Source organism: Gobio gobio (assembly GCF_949357685.1).
Source record: "Gobio gobio genome assembly, chromosome: 5".
NCBI lineage: Eukaryota > Metazoa > Chordata > Actinopteri > Cypriniformes > Gobionidae > Gobio > Gobio gobio.
In genome coordinates this window covers 22,260,296-22,287,813 of record NC_137101.1, presented here as the reverse complement: position 1 = coordinate 22,287,813, position 27,518 = coordinate 22,260,296, and the positions used below count along the sequence as shown (strand labels likewise).

Below are 27,518 nucleotides of genomic sequence, written 5' to 3'. Positions count from 1 at the left end.
AAAGGCCAACAGAATCTATTGGGAGGCTGTTGTGTGTGGGCTTCTGTTTGTGTATGTATTTGTCTCTTTGTCCATTAAAGCCAGAGTTTTTCTCATTCTTATGCCTTTTTTTTTTTTTTTTCAGGACACTCCGAGATCCAGAAGTAATAAGAGGTGAGTCTGACTGCACCTAATATCTGTCAGCGGGTGAGATACGTTGTTTCAGCATTGCATTGCACAGAGGCAGATCGAAGGGATTAAACAGTTTTAGCCGTTGACCGCATCTCATTCGCTCATCTGGTGGCTTCTGTCAGCTGTACAACAATTCTCCTGGCTTGAAAATTTGCCTCAGCGAAACTGCTGAAAAAAAAAAAAGAGGGTCTAGTCAGAAGAAAGGGATTTAAAGCCTGTCAAACGACAGCATGGCTTAACTGGACTCATTTTCAGAGGCACTGTGAGACTGCCAGGAGCTTTCTTTCTCTCAGTTGGCAGCCACGTCAGGACTGAGTTTGTTTCCACTTGAATGTTACAAGAGGACTGTTTGTATCAAGCTGAGCAGACAAATTCGAGAGAAAAGTTTTAGAAAGTTCAAACTTGGAGACCTTAAGTTTTTCTCTTTTATTCACCCCAAACCAAATGCCGATCGAGTTAGACAAAGAAATATCCACTGTGAGTCTGTCACCTCTCACGTAAACACTTCCTGCTCCAACAATAGCCTAGCTATTTTTCTTAAAGGTTTAGTTCAACCAAAAATGAAAATTCTGCTATATAAGAGCTTTGTTCATCTTCTGAACACAAATTAAGATATTTTGTAATGAAATCCAAGAGCTCTCTGACCCCTCCATAGACAGCAATTTTATTAACACTTTCATGGTCCAGAAAGGTAGTTAAAAACATCGTTAAAATAGTCCATATGACTTTAATTTTATCAAGCGACGAGTATTCTTTTTGTGTGGCTCATTGAGGAGCAAATAGACGTTTGATTCTCGTCCAGCAGATGATCAACGGATATACTTTTATTATGTGGGAACCAACCATATCTAAAGAGCAGAATTTCATAGAGACTTAGGTGGGCTCTTATAACTTGGACTGATAGCAACGGCAAAACAACCACCCAGAACATACTAGCAATGGCATAGCAGCATGCTAACAACCGGTCAGAACATCCATGTCACAGAAAATAGCCGTTTAAGTCTTGTTTAAATAGTTGAGCTAGTTCGTTTAAATGAACAACCTGATTCACTAAATTAATCAGACCTCCCAGTTTACAATCGCTTGGATTTTGCACGCTGGATCCAGGGTGATGCAGACAAAAGCCCATCTGAGGCTCTGTCTGGCCGTTTGATTAGTCGGCCATCTTTCTGCCCCAATACTCGCACTCGAACACCCAGGGCTCTGCTGCAGCCGGCATGACAGGTGGGCGGCAGAACCAGCAGCTGAGGCCGCTCCATACACACTCACAGTCAATCAGAATAAAAGGAGGGGCTAACCATCACATTAAATTATAGTCTCGCTGCCATAATTAATGCTTCATAGACAAGTAAAATATGTCTTACCAAAAGTTTAATCTTGATGAATGGACACAGTTCTATAGAAATGTTTTCAGAATGAATTCAATCTGAAGCCAGCTAATATGGCCAACATTCGAGTTGACTTTGCCCCCCCCCCTTTCTCATACAGACATACACACATGCACGTGCACGCGCGCACACACACGCCCGTTCCTGCTGGGTTTCCAGGAGCAGATCATTACCTCTGCCTCCTCCCGTTTCCTCTCCACAGGGGACTAATGCAACAGAGTGGTTGTTACATTCCCAGGACATGAACATTCAGATTGGACATCTGCTCCGTTCTCCGAGTCTATCAGATTCAGACTACACTACACTGATAGAGGCATGGCAAAATACATCACACACCTTATCTGGACACATTATTGGGCCTTTTCGTTTAGGGTTTCCTTTATTATTATTATTATTATTATGCTACTTTATATGTTGGTGGTTTCTTTGTCATCAAGAAGAAATAAAATGAAAAGAGCCCACCTGAAAACCTGATATTCTGGTCACTAGACATGGCGTAGGTCCTTTATTATCATGTGTTTGCAGAGTTTGATCACTTAAGTTATACGCAAAGTTTGCAGGAGGAATTACTCTTCAAATCTCTAACCCTAAGAATGAACAATAACAATATTAATAGTGATGATGATGCTTGTAACTAAATAGTTTCAGTTCATAAGCATTAGGCTGGCAGGTTTCACAGCTGCTTCATTCTGTACGTTTGACCTGAATATCCTCATTATATAAGCTCTTCAGCGTACCTCCTCATTAGCAGGAGGATTAGAACGGCCGTCTGTCAAAAGAGAATAACCGTGGCGAATATTAGAGCCGGCAAATGGTTTTTCAGTGCCTGAACGACAATGGCCCAACCAGACCTCAGTGGATGTTAATGTTACGGGGGCCAGAGACCCCTTCAGGCCGTCTGCGAGTTGGGGATGAAGTGAGGCTTTAGAAGACAGAGGTGAGGCGATTGAAGCTAGTTCCAATCAGAGCAGGGTATTTCTGTAGGGCCAGTGTTGCTTTTGTCACTTTCACAGCAGATTTCACAGCAATTTTGAGAACATTTTTGAATTCTGTTTTTTTTGTAGCTGTGAAATGTAAGTGTTTGAAATGTAAAATGACAGGTTGTTTTGAGCAGAGCTCTGTCCTTTATTAACTTGGGATTGGCCGCAAGTGTTGCCGCAGATCCGAACGCTTGCTTCAAAACAGCATTACACTGCATTCGCAACGCAATTAGCTCCTGTTTTGTCTTTCCAAACTAAACAGAATATTTATGTTGGATAGACACGGTTTTATTAATGTAGATTTGATTGGATCGGGATGGGGTTAATGTTACATTAAACACAGTGTTAATTACATAGTGTTCTTCCTTGACTATTTTATTCCGCACGCAATTAAGACTAAAGGACTAGAGAAACTATTTATGGGCTTGTACCACAAAATGAGTACTTTTTTTTACCACAGATTGATAAATATCACAATATAGTAATCCAATCTGCAAAGCTGCTTGGAAGCAATGCGTATTGTGCAAAAACGCTATTCAAATAAACCTGACATTACATTACTTTAGTAACTCTTAAGTAGGAATATCCAGTCGATTCTCCAGAGGCGATTCTCTAGCTACAGAGGTTCTGTTTAAGGTGTGTTATGCTGCTCCGTTAATGCCACCAATCGGAAGCTAAAAAGTTTCCAGCTTATTCTGTCCTTCATTGGTCGAACACATACAGTTGCGATCAAAATTATTCAACCCCCTGGGAACTGTAACAATTTACAAATGTAAGCTTTTCTAAAGATACAGAGTTTATTTATTTATTGCATCTATAACAATTTAGTGGCAAATTAAAAGTGATAATGTCAATATATAATGTAAGGTTTTTGAGTTAAAGGATTTTTTTGTGATACAGGTGTCATAATTATTCAACCCCTATTCAACGCTGCTGATTTTAAGTCACTTAGCCAAAACGTTGCTTGTGCTGTTACGCATGCAAACTTCTAGCCCAAGTATGCTAACGTTGAGTTGCAAATATGGCCAAGTCAAAATAGCTCTCACAAAAGCTTTAAAGAACAAATAGTTTTATTACATTAGAACGTCTATGGCTACAATAAGATTTCCAAAACACTAAAAGTTCCTACAGACACAGCTGGCAGCCTAAATTCATAAGTTTAAAACTTGTTGTACCAGAAAACCTTTGAGGGTATTGAAGAAAAATCACAATATCATTCAGGGGAATAAAATGTTTGATTAGAACAACTGAGAAAAAACACCGCAGTAGCATTTTAGCAGTAGCATTTACTGCTAAAGACTGGCTTGAAGCATGGCCTTCATGTTGGGACATCTTGCCTAATGCCACTCTTGACCAAGAAGTACATAAAAGGCAGACGTGAATATGCTAAAATTAATTTGGATAGAATGTGGAGTATTGGAACAATGTTTTTTTAGAGTGATGTGACCAAACTGTAACTTTTTGGACCCATGGATCAGCGGTATGTCTGGTGCAAAAAAGGCAACGCTTATGAGCAGAAGAACACCATCTCCATGGTCAAACATGAAGGCGGTCCAGTCTTGTTATAGGGGTGCTTTGCTGTAGCAGGAAGTGGAAATCTTGACTGTATGAAGGACGTCATGGATTCTTTGAAGTATCAAGCCATTTTGGCAAAGATGGTGATGCCTTCAATGCACAGACTGAAGCTTGACGATCTATGGACTTTCCTGCAGGACAGCTGTCTCAAGTATACATCCAAATCTACTGAAGCTTGGTTTAGACATTTGTTTTTTACAATTGTTTCAAAGCAGCTTCACAGTGTTAAACAGGAAAATTATGCAATTCGGCTGGACAGCCGCTCTGGAGAAAACATTGATGTCATCCAGCTCAGTTCAACTATAGTGTCAATGCGAGCAGATCAGTAATATAGTCTAATAGTTGTGTCCCCCACTAAGCAAGCCAAAGGATAGAGGCGACGGAAGACAGAATGGTCTTCAGATTTAAATCTCATTGAAAATATTTGGTTGAATTTGAACAAAACAGTGGAAGACAGTGGACGGTGTCAAAAAGATTATTATTGATCTCGATGCATTTTCAAGTGAGGTATGGGCCAAGTTTGCAGTAGAGAGGTGACAGAAGCTTCTAAGCACTTACAGGCAGCGTTTATGGGGGGTTATAAAGAATAAAAGATTCTACACAAAATTTGACACTTGGGGGTTGAATAATTTTGTACATGAATGTTTAGAACCAATTAGATTTGTTTTTAATTTTTCATTAACTTTACATTCTCAGAACCAGAACCACTCGTGTGTAGGGATGCACCGAATCCAGATTTTTGGGGTTCGGCCGAATACCGAATCCACTGGTTTAGATTCTGCCAAATCCGAAACCCGAATCCTACTACCATCCTCAGTCCATTAACACAGTAAACACATTAATAAAGTAAACAATGTCCACAGCAGTGTATTTTTCATTTTATTTTAAAAGTGTGACTGTCCTTTCTTTGCGTAGGCTACTTGAAGTTTCTGCAATTTGGCTGCTGTCTGTAGATTCCTTCATGCACAACTCGTATTCTTTCGGATGTTTCATACACAAATGTTTTGACAGCGGCGATGTTGTGTATTGTTTAGGGTCCTTGCTTAGCATGAGACAAATCAGCATTGCAAATTGAACATGTAGCTCGACTTGAATCGCCTTATTTTGACTGAAAGTACTGCCAAACAACACTTTTTCAGTTCCATTTTCCCTTTCTCACAGCCTACTGCTTTTGAACGGTCCACCTATGTATCATTACGTCGACCAGCGTAGCGCAAGCCTAGGGTTCGGTTCGGTGGAAAGAAATTCTAAGGTTCGGCAGAAACCAAACCCCGTCAAAAAGCCCAATATTTGTCCGAATCCTGGATTCGCTAAATCCCTACTCATGTGTATTAATAAACTTTCTATAATAGTTTACTGATGCCTCTGCAGCAAAATGTCTTGCAGGTCAAGGAGGTTGAATCATTTTGATTGCAACTGAACTAAGTAGTCCCAAACACACACCATTTTTTATGTTTGATGCATGAAATCTTAAACATTATCTAGTTTAAATGCAGGGACTTAATAAATCCACCTCAGACAGGAACACATATGAGCCTTTCTGCGATTTCTTGCCAGTTCTTTTCTTCCCACTTTTGTGGAATGTACAGGCAGTCCTCGCACGGTACACTCTGAAGCAAAAAGACGGCCCAATAATTTGATTCCCATTGAGGGTATCGGCCGAAAGGTAAAATATTACAAAATAATTCTCTACAGGTTTTCCACATATGTAATTATTGAGATGAACCTGGTTAAAATAGGTTCTACATGAATATTCCCAGAGTGTCTGGCTTGGGTACACAGAGAGAGAGAGAGAGAGAGAGAGAGAGAGAGAGAGAGAGAGAGAGAGAGAGAAATGGAAAAAGACAGATATTCTTATTTTTTTGTTTCTCCCTTTTCTTTGACTAGCTGCACAGCGGTGTCCCAAGGCACAGTCCTGTAAGAAGCAGGTCTGTTCTTCTCACTAATGAAAGCGCATTTCTCTAATGCCTTCTACTGTGCCATAAAAAGGCTTTTCATACTCTAATAATTTACTGCTTCACTTTTCTTATTTCCGCTCCTACGAAATAAATGACGCACTTTCCAAGCCATTATGTTAGAAAAAGGTTGAAGTCTCATTTGAAAGGAGAAAAAAAAATGTGTGAAAAGATGTTTTAGCAAGGCATCATTTGTAACCAGACCGTTGAACGAAAAGGTGCGCACCTGGTATTTTATTTATGCTCTTAAGAAGCGCCTCCATTAGAGGCATACATTGGCAGCGAGTCACACACCAGACGCTCTGTTTCAAAATGCTATTTCGGCGTTGATAACCACGACCCCTTTTAGTTTGTTTTGTACTGTACTTGGCACATTCAAAAGAAAGTTGTATTCATTTAGATGTTGGAGCTAAAACATGTACCACTGCCATTAGTGATGGTTTTGAAAATTGTGTTTTTTGTGTGTCCAGCGACGAAGACAGACATCGCCATCGACACGGACGGGAAGGCAGCGGCGCCGCGCCCACAGCCCTGGAGAGAAGGCTAGAGGAGCTAGAAAGGGTATGTTTCTGTACGTCCACCAATAAGACAGAACAGCATGTCTCACCTACAGGTTTTCAGTCTTTTTCTCAAAGACTTTCTTTGTACCCATGGAGGCAAATGTTTTGCCTTAAACTGCACATGTATTCAATCAACATTGCCTTTCATCTGAGGAAAAATTCAACATTTCAGTTGGTTTACAACGTCAATCCTAAATCAAGTTCTCACAGCACAGCCCTGACCTTTCTCTGGAAGACCGCACCATTTTTATGAAACGCCACGAGACTGACCCCCGTGCCACTCACTCTCAAATGTCACTATACTTTCAAACCTAGAACCCACACGTAATCATTGTCACATACCAATATTAAATTTTCATTTCAGCATGGGGTCAATATCCAAACCCAGTGAGACTCGATTTTTTTAGCACCTTATCTTGCAGTGTCTTCATATATCTCTCAGCATGACAGCACTGTAATAACCTTCAACTTAATTGGCTTCAGATTTTTCACACAACAAATTCACACACAGCGAATACTAGATTTTAAAACGGAGATACATTTTTCCTAAACCTGGAGGTCAGTGCATGAAGTCCGCACGATCGTGAGAGGAACGTCTATAGTTACACAGACATGCGTAGGCCCAACACGAGAGGTGCTGTTCAGCAGCATACAGTCATAAATATTAATGTCTTTGAGAGGATGTCGGAACATACGGTCTTACATCTAGGTCCGAGGGAGCATGCGTGTTTGTAACGGGAAGGATTGAGAGCTGAAGTGAAGCTAAAGTGAAAAGCTATAGGAGACATGGGCAACGGATTGGCGTTTTCTGTTTTGAATAAAAGGGCTCATCCTAACTGCCCGATGTGACAAGTTTGTAAATAATGAAAGGCAATTTGTCTGTCTATATACTGCACACAAAACTGGCACTACATGCTGATTGATGTTTAAAGGGGTCATGAATTGAGAAATCAAAATATAAGAAGTCATTGTCCTGAAAAATTCCTCGAAGTTTTTATTGAAACCAAGCTGTCAAAACGACTTATTTGGGATTTAGTCACATTATGCTGCGTTCACACCAAGCGCGAATAGAGCGTCAAAATCGCTTCTACCGCGTCTAGTTGGACGCTTTTGATTCCATTCGCGCGTCCACAGTGAATTGGACGCGTGTATAAATCGAGCGTTTGAAGCGAAATAGACGCTCTTTGCCCTCAGTCAAAACGATTTGGCAGACAACAACTGATAGATTCATGACACCAAATATCGCCCGTTAGATCCACACAAGACAAACCACTACAGGACATTAGAGCCAGCGGCAAATATCAGAAGGTGTTTGTGAATTGGACACAGTGAATTGGACGCGTGTATAAATCGAGCGTTTGAAACGAAATAGACGTTCTTTGCCCTCAGTCAAAACGATTTGGCAGACAACAACTGATAGATTCATGACACCAAATATCGCCCGTTAGATCCACACAAGACAAACCACTACAGGACATCAGAGCCAGCGGCAAACATCAGAAGGACTACCCGAGGAAAGGCTGCTCTCGCCGGGGTTAATGAGCGCTGAGTGCCCAGTGATCTCACAACTCCAAAAATCCAAGATTTAAAAAAAAAAAAAATAGGCGCTCTCTTTATAAATAAACCACAGATTTGAGCTTTAAACAACTACATTCTCACCTGAAAAAGTCTTAACCTCATTTTGTGACACAATAGTAGCATTTTTAAATTATGCAGGGTTTCTCATCACATCACTTTACCACGTGACAGCAGCAAGCAGGCTCCTGATTGGTTAATGCGGCGCGAATTGACGCCAAAGTTCAAATTTTTGAACTCGGGCGTCAGACGCGTATTCGCTTCAAACGTGTAAATGCACAGAAGCACCACTCGCGGGTAACACGCGTATCGCGCAAGACGCTTAATTTTTCGTCATTCGCGTCAAAAACTGGACGCGCGAGTGAGTCCATCGCGCCTTTTCATTGACTTAACATTGAAATCACTCGCTTATGACGCTCTATTTGCGTTTAGTGTGAACGCAGCATTAGAGTGCGACGAAAGACTGCCTCTGCAGAAGAAGATCAACGCCTACTTGTACATCATTGCCACTTTAGCCCCGCCCACCGATTCACGCATTTCACCTAATAGTAAATACGAGAGAGACGCAAACACAGGATTAATTCAGAAACCAAATTGTGGCAAAACACAGTCTTTGCATTACCTTCCTTGTGATGCTATCATTAAGAAAGCACGAATGAACGAAGTTCCAGATCGTGGCAGTTGTTTTGTGGATTGGTTTTTAAACAAGACACCATTCGGCCGACTATATTGGATCCGATAGCAATGCGGACTGAGTACTTATCCTGTAGCGCTGCAGTCAAAACGCGAGTAGTTGCGATTTGCTGTTCGTTCCTAAATGCTTTGGCATTTATGAGGTTAATTTCCCGGATATGGAAGAAAGCAAGTAGAGAACATTGCTTTTGTTATTGTTTTGATCCAAGCCATTCGCTGTAATCCTGAATAAAAGCTTCAGTCAGCAACATCCTCTGTTTTGTCCTCAGAAATACATTACAACATGTTTCATATTATTTATGAAATCAGTAAGACATTACAGCATGTTTTATATTATTATAACAACACGACACTGCAAATGAGAATGTATGAAAACGATGACAATTCTACACATTTAATGGCGGGGACGTTGAAAATGATTTTAATAAGCAAAACTGTTACCCAATCAGAGCAGTGAGCGTTTACTTCCAGGTCATGAATGCGGCACGCCTATCAAAACGGAAAGAGGGTCCAAAACAGGAAAGAAAATTGCCTATTACTTGTAAATTATGTTTTTGGGTGTTAAAATCTTGATAACAACATTATAAAAAAAATGCAATTCATGACCACTTTATTAATAGTAATATGCAAAGCAGTACTTTTATACAATGAATATACATAAAATATTGTCAGTTTTATAGAAAATTATTTGGAAATGAGCACGATAATCAATCACCCATGTTACATACCGTATGAAGTATTAAGCTACCCGTCACACATGGTGTTAATTGTAACACTCGGATAAAGGGAGGAAAATTGGGATGATTTGAAAGAAAATGAGGAGTTTTTGATGCAAGACACCATGATTAAAGCGGAGTAAAAATAATGTCCACAAGTCCAGGGCAGTCTGCAACCTTGCCGTGTCGACGCATTGTCGAGATGCACACAAAGCTTTGAATCTAACAGAATTGTGCATTCACAGGAGCTGGCCTCGGAGAGACAGGAGAACGGTCGCCTGCTGAAAGCCCATCAAGACAAGGACGAGCTGATCGTTAAGCTGAAGGAGGAGATCGACCTGCTGAACAGGGTGAGAAGCCAACAGCGGCCTCGTAACAAGTGCACGCAGCCAGTAATTTTCACTTCCCGTTGGATAACTATAGGCGTTTAATTTGCAACGACAATGATATAACCTAATAGTGTTGAATAATTGGAAATGACAATTTATAGGCTGCTTGCTTGCACACACTCCAGAGCATTTTACTTGGGCTTACCTCAATTAGGCCAGCTGTCTCACTCAGTACAGCTGGTACTTGATGAATTGAAGTATTTAGACGGGTATGAAAGTGAGGCTGCGAGGGATAGACTGATCACGTTTTCAATGGTATCCGCTGTATAAAGCTCCTAGATCACTTATCATTTTCCACAGCTCACGTTGTCTAGACTGTTTTGTCTACTGACATTTCTTGAAAAGATCGCAGAACAACCCAAAAACACATTAGATAACAGTACAACCCACTGAAGAGATGCACGTCTATCCCTCACAGTCTCTCTTTCATTCCTGTTAAAAATGGCACTGATGCGAATAAGGTTTATTAGTTAAAGGCTAGCTATTTATTTATAGCTTTATTTATATAGCGCTTTACAGTGGTAACCGGAAAATAATGAAACAAAATTTGATTGGGCTGGACGGCCTCTTTGAAAAAAAAAACAGTGATGTCATCGTCCAGCTCAGTGAAACTCTTATGTAGTGTCAATGCGGGCAGATCAGTAATATAGTTGAACATTTAGTGTCCCCAACTAAGCAAGCCAAAAGCCAAAGGCGACAGAGGTGACAGAACGAAAAAAAACCCGGCTCAGTCGGGGGGCCAGTTTTCCTCGGGCCGACGAACAAACAGCGTAAGATTATGATTCAGGCAACATTACAGGTCAGAAGTGGGATTAGATCGGAACATTCAGAATATTTGTCCAGTTGAAGATCTGGAGTCATCACGCCGGAGATTTATTTTTATTGCGAAATAGACGTATAACATTACGTATCTTAGAATATTTGATTTGAAGAGATTTCTATTGTGTGGGAGTTCCATGGGTGGTTTTCTTTGTCCCGCTTGCCGCTTCCTGCACACACATCAGTATCTTCATTCCCACACCCGCTCTCAGCAATTCGACGGTTCTCCCGCATCTCCCGTCAGCTGCGTTGGGTCCTGTGGAAATGCAGTCCTCCAATGTGTAGAATTTTTAAATGAATGGCCTCCAATAGGGCATACCAATTTGAAGAAACATGGGATGACCTCATAGTCTTTGACTATTTATTGGCAGGAATACACTGTAATAAAGTGAAGGTTAATTAACTTTAACTTTCTTTAAAGAAGCATATAGGTACGAAAAGTGGAAACGGTGCAGTATCCAAAGAGGTAACACACATTTTGATTTGCGTATAAAACCTGAGCCTCGGGTATTCAGAGCTCCAGTCGAGGCAGCACATTAGCTGAAGATTTGCACAAAACACCAAACACTTTATAGCCTGACAAAGTATGCACTTTCATTATGTATTGAAGCTATTATCTGATGCGGTAATGCTTGTAGGGTAAGTAGAAACAGTAAATGATGAAAATGGTAGACGGCACTATTGTGCTGATGTGAGAAGTTGTCAATGACTGCATGTGGCATAAAAGGGTGATCACGGATCTCACACATGTATTCTGCGCTCAACGTATTCACAGACCGGAGTGGCTTTTGGTTGTCATATTTAAGTTTGTCACACGCTCTTTGTCCGATTAATCGGAGCGGAAATTAAAAGCACGCACATCTGACACGAGCACACCATGTTACACTTGTTTAGTCCGCTAATGGACGTGACTCATCCGCTAACGCATCACGGTATTTACAAGGGCACCCGGCAGACTTGGGGCATGTCCTCTGAGCGTGTAGGTGTTTTGCATTGCATAAGGCTTGTTTTCTGTGGGCAAACACAGGCAGGCCGGCGACTAAAGAGAAACGATTACCAAACGACCACGTCGCTATCTTGCAGCAATGGCTCCATATTGCAAAGGCGCTCTGTGGCTTAGCTGAAGATTACAATTATCCTTCGCTTTAGGTTAAGAAATGCTGTCAGATGTCAGTGTGTTACCTGACTTAAATGCTTAATCCGGAATTGGCCAGATGGGAAATTTGATGAACAACATTAAGTGGCAGTGTCCAGTGGGGATAGAAAGTGATATTTCTTCAAGTATTTCTTTTGCACTCGTCACAGTGGGTGTGTACCGGCTGTCCTCATTGTCATATCTTTGTATTTGTTTTAACCAGAGCTACAAAGGGAGCGTTTGAAATCAGAGGCCAGTCGCCAGCGAGAGTGAAACCGGCCAGACTCTTTGAAGATTTGGCCGGCCAGCGTGAGACTAAGCGCAGCTCAGACTAAGCGAAGACTTGTATTTATGAGCACATAGCACCAATCAAGTTGCAAGACGGAGCGTTAGGAAGGTCCTCCTTGTGCCAAATGAGGTCAAGGTTTAATAGCATAATTTCACAGATAGTTTAACTCATTGTCGTTAACAGTTTTTCCATCACAAACGCAATAACGGTTGATGCGCCGGTTCACGAAAGGTCAACTTTATATATGGAAATGTGCGTGCAACAGCTGAGAAGGTGATGCTGCTCAATTATAGAAGCTTGTAAGCAAACGTGTGCCTTTTACAGTGTCTGTATTCACGCAGAGCTGAAAGATTGTAATAATTGCAGTGATTTTTGTTCCATTGTGCCTTCACAGTGTGGCGTCAGCGACGGTCTCTTGATGTGTGCGACAGCAAAACACTGAGCAAACATTGGTTTGTGGCCTTCAGTAAGAATTGGATTGTTTGTGTGTGTATGCAGGTGGGTAGGGTAACAAAAAGAAAAATCAGTTGGCAGTCGGGTTGACGTCATGTGTGTTTGGGAATGTAGTTCAAGTGCTTTAGATAGTGTGAGGTGACCAATTGTAGGTATACTTTGAGGTAGTTTGTTTGATTACCTGTAGTTTATGTATGTGGGTTGTCCATGATCTATATGGTAGTCAGTGCATTACAAATTGTAATGTATAATTAGAGGAGTAAAGTTTGTAAACAAATTTTGAAGTTGGCTTGTGAAAGCTGGACCAGAAAGTTAGAAAAATGTCATAGAAAGTTTTAGGTTTAAAATAATTTAAAGTTTGACGGTTTTGAAGTCAATACAGATTACAGACAGATAGATAGGTTACTAGGGTATTCAGGGTAGTTGCTAAGATGTTCTGGTGGTTGCTATACTGTTGCTAGGGTGTTCTGTTTGGGTGTAGGCAGTTACCATGATTTTCTGGGTGGTTGCTATTAGATGGATAGAGAGAGAGAGCGAGAGAGTGTCAGTTGATTAGAAGAAGTGCATACCGGTAGAATGGCAGCTAATGGAGTGTAATGGGCTTCAGTGTGTTTAGATTTGAATTGTCATTTGGAGTTTGATTAGTCTTGGCTCATCTGAACATTTCGTCAATGAAAGTCAATGGGATTTTTCAGAGTTTTGGCAATCATTTTTAGGAAAACCGTAAGCCCAATTAGTTAGAAAAGATATATCATCATACCGAGTCAGACTAGTCTGAAGGTCTGAGCTGAGTTTGGTGTATGTAGAGTTAAAGCTGTAGGAGGAGATGGAGTTGTAAATTGGAGTCAGAAGAATAAGTTGGCTCTCTTAAGCCAACTTAATTATGTTGTGGTTGTGTGTGAAGAATGAAATGGTGTGTTTGTGGGGACATTTGTAAAGTAAGAAGTGAATTACTTGAAGTTTATTGCAGCTGCTTTTCTGTGAAGGTCATGCCATTGCATGTCCCCTTGAAACAAAGTGATAGCACAATTGCAATAGGTCATGAAGCAGGTTTTATTTGGTTTGAAGATGTGTTTTGTTTCATCATTTTCAACAGCAAATGTAGCTGTGATAGTGATGGGTATGAATGTATAAATTGCTTCAATGTACAATGCAATGTAGATTAGTAATAAAGCAAGATGTGGTCACGTTCCTTGTGAATTGAGTTTGTTGATGAATGTGATCTGTAGGAATCAGACGTGATGTCCTCTGGTGGTGTTGTTGAAGTATGACAGTGGTGTCCAAACGTGGGCTGGTGTCCTGCAGAGTTGAGCTGTAACCCTAATGAAAGACACCTGAAGCAGCTAATTGCAGTGTTAGTAAGCATACTAGAAAGTTCCAGACGTGTGTGTTTCGAGGCATGCAAGTTGGAGCAGGTTTGGACAGGCCTACTACATTGTCACCGGGGCTGTAGAAGTGTATGTGTTAGGAATGAGCTACATGAGTTGGTGCAACTGAAAGCGTGTGAGGAAGATTGTCCACAAGCGGTTATGGTAGTAGTTTATTGAGAGTTTCCCAAGCAACTGGAGGTGAGAGGAAACGAGCTGATGAGTAAAGTCAGGGGTGTGTGATTGATTGGGGAGGTGTAAGGAGAAGAAGAGTGCAATGGGTTCCATGTATGCAATGGTGAAGGAGTAAGAGTTAGTTACCCTTGTCCTGTCGGTGTGGTCTGCTCAGTGTAGTCGTGCAGGTATAGTCGCATGTCTTGACACGAGCCGGTCTGAACACGACCACTGCCGCACGATGGCTGCCGCTTCTGCTACAGGAATACTGGCTCCTTACATACTCCTTTGCTCATTACCTCGTACCTGGCAGCCTCCTCATCAACCAATGTAGCACAGCCATGCGTTACCACCTCACTTCCTGCGCTGCCCTGGGTGTGTCACTGAAGGCCTCCGGGAACTTTTACTAGGATGGTGCATTCCTGACATTCAGTTCCACTCCAGTTTTAGACACGCACTTGCGCACTTCCCCTCAGGGGAATCCCGCTGCCATTTTGAAGTGTGCGTTCCACTTCGTGAAGTGGACAAGGGAAATTTCTATGGACAGACCCTTGCTCCCTCGATTTTGACAGAGGGAGCGAGTCTACTTCATATGTACACTTCAGGCATACCACAATGCAACATCACAGAGTCAAATAAAGTGTCAATCCCAAAAAGAAGCATTACCTTGTTTTTCACTCATCCCTTTTTTAAAGGGAGCTTATTGTTCCCGTGCCTACATATATATCATCTGTGACAACTATCTTAAAACTCATCAACAAACTGCAATACTCCTTTTCCAGACTGATCTCATGAAATGGCGTATGTATAACACACCAATTCGTATGCCATTTTGGCGCGCTATCAAGACGCATAATCGCTTTTTAGCGTGTTTATCAACGCCGTTTCATTCTATCCCCCTACACTACCCCTACCCCTAAGCCTACCCATCACAAGAAACATTCTGCATTTTTACATTTTGAAAAAAACATCATTTAGTATGTTTATAAATCCATTTACATTCACGCGGAATCACACGGCGTTGACATACACGCGGAATCACGCGGCGTAGACATGCACGCGGAGATTATGGTTAGTTTCGGCGTACACATACACGCGGAATGACACGGCGTAGACATACACACGGATAGCTCATAATGCGTACAGATAACACGCCATTTGGCTTTAGAAAGTGACGTGTATGTCTACGCAAAGTCATGATGTCATGTTGCTATCCCCCTACACTGCCCCTACCCCTAAACCTACCCATCACACACACACACACACACACACACACACACACACACACATACACACACACACACACACACACACACACACAGCCCCTAAACCTACCCATCACAAGAAACATTCTGCATTTTTACATTTTCAAAAAAACATTGTTTAGTATGTTTATAAATCCATTTACATTCATGCAGAATCACACGGCGTAGACATGCACGCGTAATCACACGGCGTAGACATACACGCGGATAGCTCAAAATGCGTACAGATAACACGCCATTTGGCTTTAGAAAGTGGCGTGTATGTTTACGCAAAGTCATGATGTTATGTTGCCTTTTCTTTGTATCACAGCTGCGTATTACACATTTACTACATGCCATTGCCACTTTTACTTGCCTTATTTACTACACACACCACAAGCTCCCTTACTTGATCCAGGCTATTAATTCATTCTTATGACTATTCCCCAGTTTTCACTTCAATATACTGACCTCTCCATCACAGGCCACCTCACTATTAGAACACCGCTCCACTTTTAGTCTTACTGCAGGGAATAAACCCAGTGTGTGCTTCTGACCCTTTCATGTCAGAGCGTTCGTCTTCGTGTGAGATTGCAGTCTGTTCTCTCGTTTCCTTCCAACACAAACAGCTTCAGAGCTCGACGCCAACAAATACAGTCCGCTGTATCATTGCTACACCGCTGATATGTCCGGCTTGTCTCTTTTCTGTAAGGTATAATTAATAATTAAACTCAAATACACTGTAAACAAAGCTTCCAGGGACAGATGTTAAAAGGTCACACTTGAACTGACTTCACTGAAAATGACAACACATTCTTCTTTACAACAAAACACACCAAGAGAACTGTTCTCTGCTAACACTGCCTCGCAAACTGCCACGAACAGCCCTGAATAATGCTACAACTCGCCACACCACACACAGCATAGGCCTATACAAAACTAAAGCTCCAGTAAACAGATTAAACAAGTGTCATTTTTTTAAACGCATACATTCATATGCGCCTTTATGCAACACCGTAAACCTTCAGTCACACTTATTACTCACTCCAAATTCAAAGATGTTACTACGGATTTGGGTGCACCACACCACCTCTGTATACCTCCCTTTTTCCACACAGCCTCCGCTGACTTGGCTGATGAACTCCGCTTTAGAGTGCAGTCTGAGATGAAATATTCACCGCTTGCATGTAATTGACCTGAACGCTCAAGTCCGTGTCTCTGCTGGAATAGCATTTACAACGACAGAGGAAATACTTCAACCGTACTCTCTACGCAACGTTGTTATTACTCACTTTGTCCCCGAGTGCACGAGCTGTTAGTTATTTCCTTGTAAAAACCACATCTGACAGCTATTATAATAATCGCTATAATCTTTTTTGTTGTTTTCCTGGAAAACACCTGCTGCTTTCCATAGTCCTGCACGTAGCCTACAGTTGAACAACTTTTTAGCCTGTTTTCATCTCTCCAAAAAGTGTGGCCAAAAAGTCATTCCGCCAACTGTCATCGTCAAACAAAACTGTCCGTCAAACGCAAGTTGTCGCTTTCTTGCCAGAGCTTTTGACAAGGCCACAGCTTTTTTTAACAACTACATTAATGTGCTGATGTCGCAATTGTTGTAATTATTCCTGCTCCGGCAAACAGCACGACACCGAGAGACGCTATCTGTTTTAACTTTGCTCTGAAATGACAACGGAGCACAAAATATCAGCCAAGGCATAGTTGCCACAATAGCAGGGCCGGCCCGTGGCATAGGCGGAATAGGCAAATGCTAGGGGCGCCACTCATCCATATGGTCGCCAAAATGTATCACTGATACTATTTTATTAATATTAATTCGAAATATTACCAAATAAAGCACAAAAAAAAAAAATTAACTAAGTCCCCCGCATCTTCCCGGTCCGCCTCATCATTCTCCCCTGCCGAGCTACTTGAAGTGCGTCAGAAATATAACGCGTGATCAGTTTAACGTTGGGAATTTGTTGTGTCGCGTCGCCTCTCGCCGCATCTAACGTAGAAAGAATTGCTTTCATTTTTTAGGGTGCTTGGCCGCTCGCTCCAGGTGTAGACACGGTGAAAGTTGCCTGATAATTTATGATGGATGGCCAAATTGTAGTGTCAAAAAAGACAGAAGCCCTCTGATGCAGGGAAGATAAGGGATACACTGCAAAAATGCACTTCTTACTTAGTATTTTTGTCTCGTTTCTAAATATCTAAAAATTCTTAAATCAAGATGCATTTACTAGATAAGTCAAATGACATAAGATATATTTTCTTGTTTTCTTGAAAATAAAATCAAAATTGAGTTTATGCTTAAAATAAGATAAATTCTCTGCCAATGGGGTGATAAAAATAATCTAGTTTCTGATTTAAATCTTGTTTCTGTCCCAAACAGAAATAAGATCATTCTTCTCACCCCATTTGGCAGATCATTTTGCTTGTTGTAAGCAAAAGCTCACTTAATTTTGCCCCCCCCCCCCGCTTGTCACACAGAAGTGAGTGAGACAGAAGTAAGCTTGCCAAAACCATAGACATATTATGTATATGGACAAAACCATTCACACACTTTTTGCTAACTGGCAAGCAGCATTAGCAGTTCATCTTCTTCTTTGTCTACTTACTACTTCTTCGTCGTATCAATGTGTGCTCGGCAAGACCGTTTTGTGCTTGAGCGCCACCAAGTCGTGTTTTACTGTCACTTCAGCAGCTCCAGGCACGTGAACAAAAGCGCCGATCTCATTGGTCGGACAGTTTTTTACACGCCGCGTCAAAATAAAAAAACGAACCCGAGGCGTTTTGCGCGTCGGTGTGAACACTCACATTGGCGCCCATTGTTTAGTCCCGAGGCGTTAAACGTCGGCGATAAACGCGTGCGAAAATCGTCCCGGTGTGAACAGGCCTTAATGTTATTACTCTAGAGTTGTGCATCCATCTAAACTTACAACTTATGCCTACGTTTGGAAAATAACATAAAACATTTGCACATAAAGCAGCGTCTCCATCCCATGTCTTCAAGTGAACTAAATCTTAATTTCCTGGGAAATAGCACAAAATATCTGTTCTTAAAAAAATAGAAGTTGCTGCCATCGAGGAACAAACTCAGATTTGTTTCATACATCTTAAATTACTTGAGTCTCAGACCGCGACAGGCAAAATTTAAAAAACGCTATCGTGGTATCTTGTGTTCGGGATTCTGGGAGGTCACTGTAACCAATTATTCTGATGACAGACTTTGGCATTTCAGAATGATCAAACCAAAATTTAAGGTGCTGTGCAATTACATTAATCCAATGGGTATTCAAGTTTTCTATCCACTGTCGAGGCAAAATCATGTCAATCTTTTTTGCCACGTCAAGGGAATTATTTAACTAAATCTTCTTATCGGATAAGCAATTTATTGGCCTCAATTGGGCAACTTTGCGAATGCAGTAGACTTTTGCCATGGGTCTCCTCAAGTCTACTGCGTTACATTTGATATCAGAAGGGGGATGGCTGCTTATTTTGTAAAGACACTTGCGTAATGAACCAGCAAACGCATCCTCCCGACACCTCCAACAAAAGCGCTGATGCAGTTAATTCCATATTAAAGATCGCCATCTTAAAAAGAGCCCATTTCACCACATATTTCTGTTTTATACGCTCTTAGACTACAAATATATCATTTTGCGAGACCCTAACGGCAAAATCTACTGCAATCTGTCGAGGATCACATCTCGCTTGTGTCAGAAGAGCGTTATTATACAACTCGTTACGCTTTGAAAAATGCCTTGCTATCATTGCTTCCTTTATTTTGTGAAGGAAAATGAAAACATGTCCTTTGGTAAAGTAAAGTAAAGTAATCTTCTCCCTACATTTCTAACTTTTTTCAGGATCTGGACGATATTGAAGACGAGAACGAGCAGCTAAAACAGGAAAACAAGACCTTGCTCAAAGTGGTCGGCCAACTCACCAGGTAGAACCCGGCGACCCGAGGACGGCTGAAATGGAGTCTGCGTCTTGCCCGTGGCGGCCGGAGGGATTTGCCGAAAAGCGCCACCGCCTCTGTCCTTTACGTGTTCTGCTCTGGTCTTACGTGTCTGTCCGTCTTGTTGTCGCGCGTGGGGAGGCTTCGAGAAGCCGGACCTCCGGATGTGGAACCGAGCCACCGACGCAGTGTTACTCGAGGAGGAACTCGCCTTCTATTTGATGTAAATGTGCGTACGTATGCTACTCTGACTGTCCTTGTAAGGCTTACGCAAGACAACGAAAAGAGGAAATGCATTTGAATGTACGTGATGCGTCGCCAAATTCGTTTTCTTTCTTTTCGTTTTCTTTTACGATTGCCTTCATACGAGTGCATAATTTCTATTACCCCATGGAAATGAGTCCAAAAAGTGCCTGTTAGACAGTAGCCCGCATCTCAACTTATGGCCTCTTTTTTAAACTAGGTGACCGATCCTCCCTGGCGGTTGGCGGTACTTGGTGCAATTCCGTCACGCCTGCAACCTTCCCGTTTTTCTTTTCGCCGGCCTCCGTGAGCGTGACGCTACGTATATGTCTCTGGCTTGAAGCTTGCAAATGCTGTAATGAATATTATCTGTTATTGTCTGATTTTTACATTTTACACGCCGTACGAATGTTTACAAGTTGTTTAAACTCGTGGTATCAATAGATGTAGCTGTTCGTCGTGTACGGTTAGCGTGATTCGTAGCCTAGGCTGCTTTTTCTTTTAATTTAACCAAACCGGTTGGAGACGTTATCAAGCGTGTTTGTGCGGCCTCTCGTGGCCGATAAAGACCGCGATGTGACATTTATAAATTGCAATTGTTTGCTCACCACTTCGGGGATCGTATATACAATGAGCTAATCTACAGTGCTTATGACATATATTGTGTCAAGTCATTTGAGAGGGTATTTTTTAAGACTATCGGTGTGGAAGATATCGGTTTCCCATTGCTTTACATAATGCATGTACAGAAGATTGAAATAAAAGTTTGAATAAAAATCCTTCATGACATTTTTTTTTTTACATGAACTTTTTCCATTGCTGTAAAGTATTGAAATTCTGGCTTATACAAAGATTGTTCTTATAAACATATTTATTGATAACCAAATGGAAGTCATTATAAAATCTATACCTCTTTGTAAAAACTAAAGGGTTAAATCTTTGCTATTTTAATCTAGTGTTATACCTATGATTTAGTGCTACATTATCTACTTACAAAGATGGACACATAAATAACATCTGTTTCTATTTACCCTTCACTATTGACAATTGAGGAGAGAAATTTCCTCAACTTCATGTCGGGCGTGTTCACACTTGCCATATTTGGTCTGATTAAAACAAGCTCTTGTGTGATTGCTCTGTTAGTGCAATTCATTTTGAATAAGTAAATGTGAAAGCTGCCATCCAAACCCTGGTGTGCCCCAATCAAGCGGGCAGAGAGTCTGAGACCTTAAAAAAAATTGGTCTTGCTTTGCCTCCAAAAGGACTGCAGTGCTGAAATATGAACGCAACACGAACCAAAGACATGGAAAAGAAAACAAGAAAAACCAGGATGTGATATCACGTCACAAGATGCAACCCTAAAAATAAGCGAGTTTGGAGGAACTTGACAGAGTCCTGACCTCAACCCGATAGAACACCTTTGGGATAAATTAGAGCAGAGACTGCCAGGCCTTCTCGTCCAACATCAGTGCTAGACGTGTCACGATTATAAAAATAATCGTTTGATCGCGATTAATTGGTCTAATCGCGGTCATTACAGGTGATCGTTATTATTGCCCACTATTAGAAGACACAAGGGGGCCCTGTAGTTAGTAGCGGGAAGTTCGGATCATTTTACAGACTCGGATCTTTGAATCTCGTTCAGCAAAATGAAAAAAAAAAAAAAATTGAGTCATTTCAGCATAACAGGAAGAACGAAAGACTCGGACCCGGCGGAACGCGAACCTCGAAAGATGAACTAATAATTTCTTTCCGGTTCTGACAGCATAGTCTTCTATAGGACTGACAGGAAGAACGAAAGACTCAACCCGAACTCGAGGGATGAACTAACATTTTCTGTTTCATGTACAGAACCTATGGGATTTTGCGCACACGCGCGGCCAACAAAATGAACGGATCACTCTCTGAGACAACTCGGTAGTCCCGAGTCATATTAAAGAATCATTCGTTCATGAACGACGTACCTGCAGCACTCTACTTCTACCGGTCTCCCTCTGAATTCATTACGCTGAGCATTACGTTCAAATTATATTGCCCTGTTGATTTCTCCATCCTGAGTTAGAGCAGCCCAGTTATTCAACAAAGATGGATTTAGTTTCGAAGCCGAAAACGACAACGCCAATCAACATGACATCATGGCTTTGCTTAACTTTCTAAAGCCAAATGGCGTGTTATCTGTACGCATTTTGAGCTATCCGCGTGTATGTCTACGCTGTGTGATTCCGCGTGTATGTGTACGCCGAAACAAACCATAATCTCCACGTGTATGTCTACGCAGTGTGATTCCGCTTGTATGTGTACGCTGAAACGAACCATCATCTCCGCGTGTATGTCTACGCCGTGTGATTCCGCGTGAATGTAAATGGATTTATAAACATACTAAATTATGTTTTTTTTTGAAAATGTAAAAATGCAGAATGTTTCTTGTGATGGGTAGGTTTAGGGGCAGTGTGTGTGTGTGTGTGTGTGTGTGTCTGTGTGTGTGTGTGATGGGTAGGGGCAGTGTAGGGGGATAGAATGAAACGGCGTTGATAAACACGTTAAAAAGCGATTATGCGTCTTGATAGCACTCCAAAATGGCATAGCGAATTGGCGTGTCATACATAGGTTTCCTTTAATTTCCAAGTTGGCGAGAAAGTAGCCTACATGTGCATATGTGCAACAAGTACTGCTTCTGAAAGAATGTTCAGTACAGCTGGCAACATTGTCACCCCAGTTAGATGCTGTCTTAAGCCAGAAAAAGTCAACATGCTAGTGTTTCTTTCCCGTAATCTACCAAGCCATTAAGGAGCATGATTGTTTTTATTTCAGAATTTGATTTTTATGGCCTGTTCTGTTATGGTCATAGTTTATATTTGTGATTCATTGTTTCTGTTATTTACAGAATTTTCAAAGTTGTAAAATATATTTATATTTTACTTTAGTTTGGAATGAGATATTGACAGTCCTTTATGTGTTATGGTAACTTTATGGTGATTGTTTCTATTATTTATACTTTCATATACATTTACATTGTTTCTTTAAATGTACACATTTCTGAAAGATACATATTTTTCATTGATTAAATTACTTTAATATTTAAAGGCTTTAAGTGTATTAATGTGTTATTGCAAGTGACAACTTACAAGGGATTCAATTAAATAATCACAACAATTTGTATGACAATTAATCGACAAAGCCACAAAACAGGCAATTAATCGCCAAAGCCCTAAAACAGACAATTAATCGTCATAATCGCAATTATTTATTGGACAATTAATCGTCAGCCAAATTTCATAATCGTGACAGCCCTAATCAGTGCCTGACCTCACAAATGCGCTTCTAGAAGAATGGTCAAAAATTCCCGTAAACACCCTCCTAAACCTTGTGGAAAACCTTCCCAGAACAGTTGAAGCTGTTATAGCTGCAAAGGGTGGGCCAACTCCATATTAAACCCTGAGGACTAAGAATGGGATGTCATTAAAGTTCATGTGCATGTAAAGGCAGACGTCCCAAAAAATTTGCCAATAGTGTATATGTCAAAAGCCATAAATCTTATAAGAAGATGAAAGAAAAAGGACCGGATGCATCATTTTCTTTTTAGTTCCAACTCCAAGTGTGAACACACCCTTACTTTCTTCTACGGATTACAAAAGAAGATATTTAGAAGAATCTTAATAACCAAACAATTTTAGTGGCCCTTGACTTGCATTGTAAAGACATTACTCAAAATATCCTCTTTTATGTTCCACAGAACAAAGCGAGTCATAATTGGAACACAATTTGGAATAAAATAATGACAATTTTCATTTCTAGGTGCTATCCTTTTAAATTACATGAAATATGACAAGAATCTATTTATCTATTATAAGAATTTTTTTGTTTACTGTTATGCAAAATAGAATAGCTTTCTTTTGATTTTGGGGTAAACCTTGATCCTGACATCATCTTGACACTTTTTACAACATTCGCCAAGCGTTTCCCGCTGTGTGATTTCAGTCCTCTGTGAATAGAACAGGCTCAGATTGACGCCGCGGGAAATCGCGAGGCATTCATAAAACCAATCAGAGGCTACCGAGCAGAAGGCTTCGCTATCTAGAGGATGCAGGGACTCCGCTACTGCGTGCCTGCATATTAATAAAGCGACGCCTCTGTGGTCATTAGAGCCCTCACCCTGAGAGGGGAACGCCTGCTATCGCGCTAATGCTTTAGTAATTGCTTCATCTCCCCCTCTTTGCCGCTCCAGGACAGACGTGCGTCTGGATTAGCATTTTTATGGAGAAAGAGCCATGTGGATTCTTCTGGGAAGAGTGGAGACGCAAACGTATCCGTTACCGAACTTTAACACTCCTCCACCTTTGACGCTATTCGTTGCTTAAGTAATAATGCTGGATACTGATGTAAACAGATCCCGCTCAGATTTTGCTTTCTGTATGCTACATTCACTGCATCGTGATCCTGGGTTATTCAAAATGTATTTCAAAAAGGCAGCATTCAAACTGGCTGGTGAGTCCTGGGCCCTCGTTAAAAGCCATTCAAGTTTTATGGAATAAAAATGATTGATTGATTTTAATTGAGTCATTATTTATCCAGTCAACACCAAATTGATTTTCTGTTTTAACGCTCTAAACACTAGCTTTGCGAATCAGAGTTGGACTTGCACGGCAGACCCTCACGGTCACATGATTGTTAGAAATTGCAAATAATTTATGCAAATATACTTTTGATTGTTCAGACACTTAACTGTAAATATTTCAGTGTTTCATTTTGTGCTGAACAGCTGCTTTATAATATGATCGCAGATGACATTATAGTTAACATTAAGTAGTTTAAGTAGGTTTAAAGTGCCCCATTATACTTTTTCCAATATTACCTTTCAAGCGGTATGTAATATAGCTGTTTGTGAATATAAAAGGTAAATAAAGTTATCATCTCATGTGATAGAAATATTTGATATAATGGCCTCAGAAGTGGTCAAAGGAAAAACGCAGACTAAGGATGTTCAGGTCAAAGACCATGTAGACTTACTCAAAAAGGTTCTTAACACAAATAGAACAGTCATATGATTAGCTTAGATCATTACAAAGCAATCACCAGGACGAATCACAGTGCAGGAAATTTGAGTGACATTGATTTTCACTTGACAGTCAGCAAGAAAATTCGTCCGGAGTTTTACGTCATCAATCAATGACAGGTTCGGTGACAGTGAGCTGTATTGCACTTGGGATTGAAATGGTGGCTACAAAGAAATCTCTTATGTTAATTTTGGTCATGGTTTGTCTTGAAAACTAAGACAATATGACGGTGGTCGTAGAAGACACACTGCAGAACTGTGAGTCAAAATCTTCTGACAGAATTTCGTCTGAGGTAAAATTTTATCGCAACAGACATTAATCGGCTGTTGGTGTCATGTCAAACATGTCAAACTAGCGATCAAAGTCTTCAGATTTTAGACGGACGGCGACAATCGGCAAATTACAGTACGTCACATCTCAGACATTCCACGACTTGCTGAACAAGCGCCAGTCGCTGACAGGCGTAAAGACTGACCCGACAAAACCTGACAAAGGCTGCGTTCACACTGCAGGCTGAAACGACCCAATTCCGATTTTTTTGCCCTTATGCGACCTGTATCTGATCTTTTCATGACAGTCTGAACAACACAGATCCGATCTTTTCAAATGCGACCCAGGCCACTTGGGTATGTGGTCCAAATCCGATACATATCCGATCTTTTGAAATGCGTCTTCAGTCTGAACTGCCAGGTCACATGTATCGGACCCGCACGTCGTTGATACGCGACAAACGTCATCATTGTACGTTGAAGTAGGCGGGAATGAAAAGATAAACAACTATGGCGGACGATGCTGAGACCAGTCAGTGGAAGGGAAGCGAGATTTCGGAGTTAATTAATATTTGGGGGGACAGCTCTATTCAGGCCAAACTCGAGGGCTCTTATCGGAACCGGGCGGTTTTTGAAAACATTTCCAGCGAAATGGCCGCAAACAACAAGTGACGTCGTTGACCGTTGAGTACTCTTCTGCGCATGCGGGTCACTTCTGGGTCATTTCACGTTCACACAGGAGATCACAAAAGGTCACATTTAATTGGAAATGTGAACGGCCTTGCAAAAAAATTGCATTTTTTTAAAAAATCGGAATTGAGCATTAAGCCCTGCAGTGTGAACACAGCCAAAAAGCCATTGTGTGAATTGGCCTAAATAAAACCAAATCAGATCCTGCTCCAGCTACACATCCGTTGACATAGAACAGGATTTGAACACAGGATGATTAGTATCAGGACTAACTGTGGCCTAACTAAATATTAGAGGATCATCTAGTCACGGAGCAACACGAGACGCTATGGAGACAACAGCAGGGAATTTACAAAAGTCACAAGCTGACTCGTCAGAGAGACGCCGGCTAACCGAAACCTGATATCTCACCCTTCTGAGGACTCTTCAGATGCTTCATGTTTCACGGAATAGTTCTGGATTCACACTCCACTCTGGTTGCTCAAATCCTAGCTATCTTCAGAATGATGACCCTACAGAACAAAATCTCATGGGAAACTGGGAGCCGGATGAGAACGCCTTTCAGACAGGTGGGATTGCTTCTGTGTGGCCGATCAAAACCAGCCGTATGCCACAGATTTGCTCTCAATATTTAGTAGGCCCACTATATAATGTAAAGTAACAGCGTACACTGTACATATATGGTTATGATGTAACCTGCAGAAAGAGTCACTGAAAAAATACCCTCCACTAATGCAGACTTGACAGTCTGTCTGGAACGGCAGCGATTCAAACTAACAGTGAAAACTCCAAAGGAGCCAAACTAACTGTTGTACACACAACACACGATGCCATTCCTTATTTAGTTTTGTCCTGTCTTCATTTCTTGCACATTATTTGTATTTTCATAAACCAGCCTGGGGAAAGTTCTATATTCAAAATGGTTTCCTCTAACTATACATCAATATTTCCTATCAACCAACAGCTACATTTAATACATTTACATGGTTTTATACACTGCAAAAAAGGTCACATATGCACAGCTGCATATGATGGACCCTTACGTAGATGTGGTGGCACAGCTTACCCACAGCTATCGCTTCCCTAAGTTTTATATTTTCTAATTACACTACTTTTACGAAGAACGTTTTCTCCATGCATGCAGGTATAAATCGTTATAAGATGAACTGATTGAGTTACTACTTGATTTGGAGGGGGTGACCAACAGTCATGGGCCATGGCCAGTATCCTAGAGCAGCAGTCACAATTCCCTATCCACTTTGTTGTGACACATATCGTCAATCCAAGCCTCTACTCTGTTTCAAGAGAGAATGCTACCTCAACAGCAGTTTATGAACACATGCAGGTCTCGAACACTTTTAATCTAGGCTTTTAACAACTCTAGGTGTACACTACAGTCTCAAATATTTAACGATTCGAAAAAGACTGAGTCAAGATCTTCCAGTAGGACTGTCTCACACTATGAGTGTACATTAGCACTGTTTGTTGTTTGCTTTCTGGAACTGAAGGACAGGGAGCTGTGATGTGTGACATCACACCTGAAAACCAGATTGCTATCGTCTTGTAGTCATATTTACACACATCATGCACATGACTATCATTTCCCCAGCCTCTCACACACGTTTGACGAAGGACATTTCATATACTTACATTGTTTTTTGGGTTTTTTTTTTTTTTAAATATCAGGTTAATAATGTTTTCTTTGTCTTAATCTGACAAGAAACAATAAAATAAACATGATTTGGCCAATTTATGAGCATTTTTAACTAGTGGGGACACATAAGTTGGTAAATAGAAGTTGGTTATCGTGATATTTTA

At 41.0% G+C, this 27,518-nt stretch overlaps 1 protein-coding gene across 1 annotated transcript in view; it reads left to right on the top strand.

The window, feature by feature from the left end:
* pawr (PRKC, apoptosis, WT1, regulator) overlaps positions 1-22,767 on the top strand; it is a 76,483-nt gene extending 53,716 nt beyond the window's left edge. The window contains exons 3-6 of the mRNA XM_079817513.1: positions 125-153; positions 6,540-6,630; positions 9,859-9,963; positions 19,350-22,767. Of these exons, the coding sequence (XP_079673639.1) occupies positions 125-153; positions 6,540-6,630; positions 9,859-9,963; positions 19,350-19,436 (312 nt within the window). The 3' untranslated portion in view covers positions 19,437-22,767. The remainder of the gene's footprint in view (positions 1-124; positions 154-6,539; positions 6,631-9,858; positions 9,964-19,349) is intronic.
* The last annotated feature ends 4,751 nt before the right edge of the window (positions 22,768-27,518 follow it).